Consider the following 5,159-nt stretch of genomic DNA (forward strand, 5'->3'; position numbering starts at 1 on the left):
CCCAAAGTAATAATCCTTCACAAATAGGATGGAGTTTTAAAAATATGCACATCCTGTGTGTGGCTTTGAAAATAACCAAAGTACTTGGAACTAAAAAGTTAGGTGAACATAAAAATTGTCATAACCAAATTCTTGACAGCTTGATGGATGACAAGCAGATGGGTTTACACTGTATGGGAGGAAGCATGGATTTTAGGAAGGACAGCATCAGAGAGGGATGGTTAGAAAGTGAACAAGACACATTGCTCTTTGGAAAACAAGGAAAGTCCCTTTATTAGAACAAGGCATGAAATTCTGCCACTAGGTGGCGATGCCCTATAACTTTACAATTTAGGGTACATCACACCAGCACTATGGAAGGTTTCTCCATTCTGCACCCCACCAACTCCCTCCCCTCCTTCATTTTTCAGGATGACAACACCTTAGAGGTTTATGGCTATCAGGAGAATTTACTACTAAGCTATATACTGATGTAATGAAATCTATGTTGTGCAATGAATTATGAGTTATTTAGTTTCAGGATTTTATTACTTTAATCAGTTATGACCATATTTCCTTTTATATGATTGCTCACTCTTTAAACATACCAGATGACTGTATAAAGAACACCTAATAAAGTCTATAGATGTAAAAAAAAATTAAAGCAGAAAAATAAGATAAAGTTAAACTAGAATGGGAATAATGATTTCATAATATAATTTTTAAAAAAAGAATCCCATATGATTAGAAATTGAAAAAAAAAAAACCATGGGTCAAAAAAATCATAAGAGAAATTTAAAAATAATAAATATTGAATGATAAAAATACTATATATAAAAGCCTGTGAAATATTTCTAAAGTGGTAGAAGAAAATTTATAGTTCTACATTCTTATTTTACAGAAGAACATTGGAAATTAAGAAGCTAAAGATTCAACTCAATAAATTAGAAAAAGAACAACAAAAGGAAAGTAGAAGAAAGTTAAATATAAAAATAAAAGTCAAAATGATTAAAATAGGAACCAAATATCCAATGATGAGGCTTGATGAAAGCAAAAGCAAGAAATACATTAGAAAATTGATTAGTGTAATTTATCACATGGTCACACTGTGATATTAATGGCGAAGAAAGTATATGAACGTGGCAGGAAAAAACTTCATAATATTTGTAATAAAACCTCTCAGCAAACTAGGAATACAAAGAAAGTTCCTTAACTTGAGAAAGACAATCTACTAAAAAAGGTGAAACTTTTGTAGAATTTAGGAACAAAATAAGGAAATCCTCTACCAATGCTGTTGTTCCTCTTTGTACTGAAGATCCTAGCTAGCACAGTAATACCAGCTAAAGAAATATTGTAAAGAAATTGTCATTATTCAAAATATAATTAACAGATAATCCAAGAACATCTATAAATTATTAGAATAAATAGATTTTAAGAACGCTCCAGCATATAAAATAAATATACAAAAATATCAATCATGTTCCCATTTACTAGAAGCAATTAGAAAATGTAGTTAAAAAGATGATATATTTCACAGTAATAATAGAAACTATAAGGTAAGTACAAGCGAATCTAACAAAACATTTCTTCAGATTACACTATTATTATGAATATGTTTTCATATAATGTAGAATATAGTTTCAGTTTTATCATTTGCTGCTATCTTTTTGTGTTTTGTTTGGCTACTTTTTAATGTGTCAAAACCAACTCTTTTTTTTTTCTCTTCCTCCTCTTAATAATTTTTGGTAAAGAGATTACCTTAAAAAGCACAACTTCCAGGTGCAGGACACCAGAAAAAGCAGGGTAGCATTGTAAATAATCTTCATTGTTTTCACCAGGTGAACTATTATATGAATGCACCAGGGAAATGGAGTCATACTGCAATCGCTCAAAGACTGAAAAATAGTAAAAAATATTGTGGCATCATTTTTTCTGTTTTTGTCCATTTCTTTGTCCCCTGGTCTCCTCAAATCATTATCCTTCCCCTACCTCTATTTCAATGATATATTCCTATAAAACAGTTGTATACATAGTATTAGAAGGGATGTATTATATAGAAGTTCAGAGCATAAACTCTGGAATCAGATGTTCTGGGTTCAAAGCTCAGCTCAGCCACTTCTTGCTGTGTAACTTGTGGCAAGTCATACGACTTCCCTTGGCCTATACAAACTTCTCTAGTAGAGTTGTGATTAAATAAATTATAACATGCAAAGCCCTTTAGAAAATTGGCACATAAATCTTTAGTAAATATTGGCTACTATTACAATTATCAGTGATTTGAATCACTTGGAGGGGAAATTATGTAGCTACTGCACTTATTGTTTTGTTCTTTTGTTTTCTTTTTTTTCTTTTTATTTTTTAAAACTAATTATTTATTTTTTACACGGAGTCCCGCTCTGTCGCCGGGGCTGGAGTGCAGTGGTGCGATCTTGTCTCACTGCAATCTCTGCCTCCTGGGTTCAAGCGATTCTCCTGCCTCAGCATCCCGAGTAGCTGGGATTATAGGCACACAACACTATGACTGGCTAATTTTTTTTTTTTTTTTTACTTTTAGTAGAGACGGAGTTTTGCCATATTGGCCAGGCTGGTCTCAAACTCCTGACCTTAGGTGATCTGCCCACCTCAGCGTCACAAAGTGCTGTGATTACAGGAGTGAGCCACTGCGCCCGGCTGCTCTTTTGTTTTCTACCTGAGCAATATTCTCCCTACTCCCTGCAATCCTCCACTCCACTACCCCTTTGAATAGAGGTAAACATGTGAGAAGTAAAGCTGTATGGAATGACAGGGAGATGCTTTCAAGTAAAATAGAGTTCTATTTTTTTTTCTATGCATTACCACCGAACCCAATATCTAAAACTTCTTTGGTCACCAATGTTGTCCCATCATTCATTGATTTATTTATTGAAATATCTGTTTCACTCCTATTATGTACTAGGCACTATGCCTTGGCCATCCATCCCCTACAGCTCTCAGAATAATTCCTACCCATTGCAAGGGCTTCATAAAGGTTTACTGCACGAATGAAGACAAGATGCTTCTCTCCTTTGAATTAAAAGGATCTATAAAACTTGGGTCAGATTCAGTTTTATAATTTGCATTCTATAAAGTTCATCTAAATACCAGAGATTCCTTTTCTGGTAGTAAGAATAGGAATCTTAAAATACAAATAGTAGCGCTTGATGGATATTGGAATGAAGTATATGCTCAGCACAACATTTAAGGCCCTGAAGCACTTTATCTTCACCTCCTAGTCCTTCTTGTAGATTCAAAATTAGAGCCAAGCTGTTTCCAGAAGGACTCTGCCTTTTCTCTGGAAACCCTCGGCCTGGAAAGCATTCCCTGCCCCTCCACATGGCAGATGTCACTCAACCCTTAAGGCCCACCCAAAGTTCCTCCTTCCTTTTTTTTTTTTTTTTTTTTTTTTGAGACGTAGTTTTTTGCTATTGTCGCCCAGGCTGGAGAGCAATGGGGCGATCTCGGCTCACTGCAACCTCTGCCTTCCAGGTTCAAGCGATTGTCCTGCCTTAGCCTCCCGAGTTGCTGAGATTACAGGCGTCCACCATCATGCCTGGCTAATTTTTGTAACTTTAGTAGAGACGGGGTTTCACCGTGTTGGCCAGGCTGGTCTCGAACTCCTGACCTGATCTGCTCGCCTCGGCATCCCAAAGTGCTAGGATAATAGGCGTGAGCCACCGCGTCCGCCCCCCTACTCCTCCTTTTTGATGGCTCATGATTACTACCAGGCAGTGACTTGGTCCATCCTCCACCCTTCCTGAATACCTTGAACAAGCAAACATTATGGCACTTGGATCTATCACATTGCAGCTTAAAAAAAAAAAGATTATTCAACTCTCCTGCCTTACACAGAGAAAGACATACACTTCTGAAGACTGGCCTTCAACAGATGCTTTTTACTGGTCTTGAACCAGCCTTTTTTTTTTTTTAAATAAAACAATTTTCCAATGCACGCAAAAGTAGAGAGAATAATATAATAAATCCCCACATATACATCACCCACCTTTAAATTATCAACTCGTGAACATTTTTATTACACTTTCCCTCCACCTTGGCACCAATGACTTACTTTCAAGCAAATCAAAAGATGCAAGTCTATTTCTTAGAAAATATAACTACAATTATTTCATCTAAAATATTACAAATAATTATTTAATGCCGTTAAATACCCATCATTTCATTCAAGCATATTTTGTGAAAGAGCTGCTTAATCCTTGCATGTTATTTTTTCTGTTTTGAAATCATGGAAAGAACAGGGAAAACGGGAAGGAAATCTGTGAGAATGCATAAATAAGTTTCAAAGAGCCTAGATGTCCTAGATGAGAAAGAATCTGACCTGGCTTAAGGTGGGAGAAATTTATTTCTCTACTTCTCCGGAGGAGGAGGGTGCGACTTCAGGCCGGCTGATGCAGGAGGAGGTGCGGAGGGTAGAGTGGTACTACCTCCGTTGGGAGTTCCTTCCGGATAATCCCAACGCGGAGCGAGGAGGCAGCGCTTTTTTGGAGGCTTGGCTTCCCGTGCGTTTCCAGGTGGGAGAGTGGATCTCCCGGAGGCACAAGGTTGGTCTCCCATAAGGATTACAGAAACGGGTCGTCAGTTTTCTCCGGTGGGCCCTGGCAAAACCAAGAGATCTGAGATGGCGGCGGGTCCCCTCCAGGCACAGAGCTGGCTTCCTCCTGTTTCGCTCTTACCGTATTTCCTGTATCCTGAGACGTACATCCCTTCTCCGCCTCCACCCCTCCTCCCTACCCCATTCTATTTTAACGTTTCTATTAGGATGAGTGTTAAAAACCGATGTCGTTATTTAATATAGTGTTTTTCCATCGCGCCCCACCCCCACTTAATGTAAATAAATTTATTGAGAATTTAATATAATTTATGCAATTTTAAGATGAGAAGAAATTCAAGTTTACCTATAAGTGGTAAACTCTGAATGGCTTATATGTGTGGGAGGGACGCGGGGGTGGGCGGTAACCAAATAAATTATTGAAGAGCTTTACAAGCCAGCTGCAGATGCACATCATAGAGCTATGAAACTAGCTACAAACATTTAAAAAGCAATATGCAAACATGTAAGTTGACTAGAGTGCAGAATAGCACACTAGCACTAACCATGGAAACTGAATGTAGAAAATGAATTCACCGTATGTCACAGAATCTAAGAT

General features: G+C 37.4%; 1 protein-coding gene across 1 annotated transcript; it reads right to left on the bottom strand.

Moving 5' to 3' along the window:
* Positions 1 to 1,580: 1,580 nt before the first annotated feature.
* Positions 1,581 to 4,695, bottom strand: NBDY (negative regulator of P-body association). Its single transcript, XM_032148292.2, has 2 exons — positions 4,331 to 4,695; positions 1,581 to 1,874 (listed from the first exon to the last, which is right to left on the bottom strand). Exon 1 carries the CDS (start codon positions 4,564 to 4,566, stop codon positions 4,360 to 4,362), a length of 207 nt encoding a protein of 68 aa, XP_032004183.1. The 5' UTR covers positions 4,567 to 4,695; the 3' UTR covers positions 1,581 to 1,874; positions 4,331 to 4,359.
* Positions 4,696 to 5,159: the final 464 nt, after the last annotated feature.

Source organism: Hylobates moloch, unplaced genomic scaffold, assembly GCF_009828535.3.
Source record: "Hylobates moloch isolate HMO894 unplaced genomic scaffold, HMol_V3 SCAFFOLD_2935, whole genome shotgun sequence".
NCBI lineage: Eukaryota > Metazoa > Chordata > Mammalia > Primates > Hylobatidae > Hylobates > Hylobates moloch.

Excerpts from the sequence above, each read along its gene's own strand:
- NBDY (XM_032148292.2), bottom strand. The coding sequence starts at position 4,566 with ATGGGAGACCAACCTTGTGCCTCCGGGAGATCCACTCTCCCACCTGGA.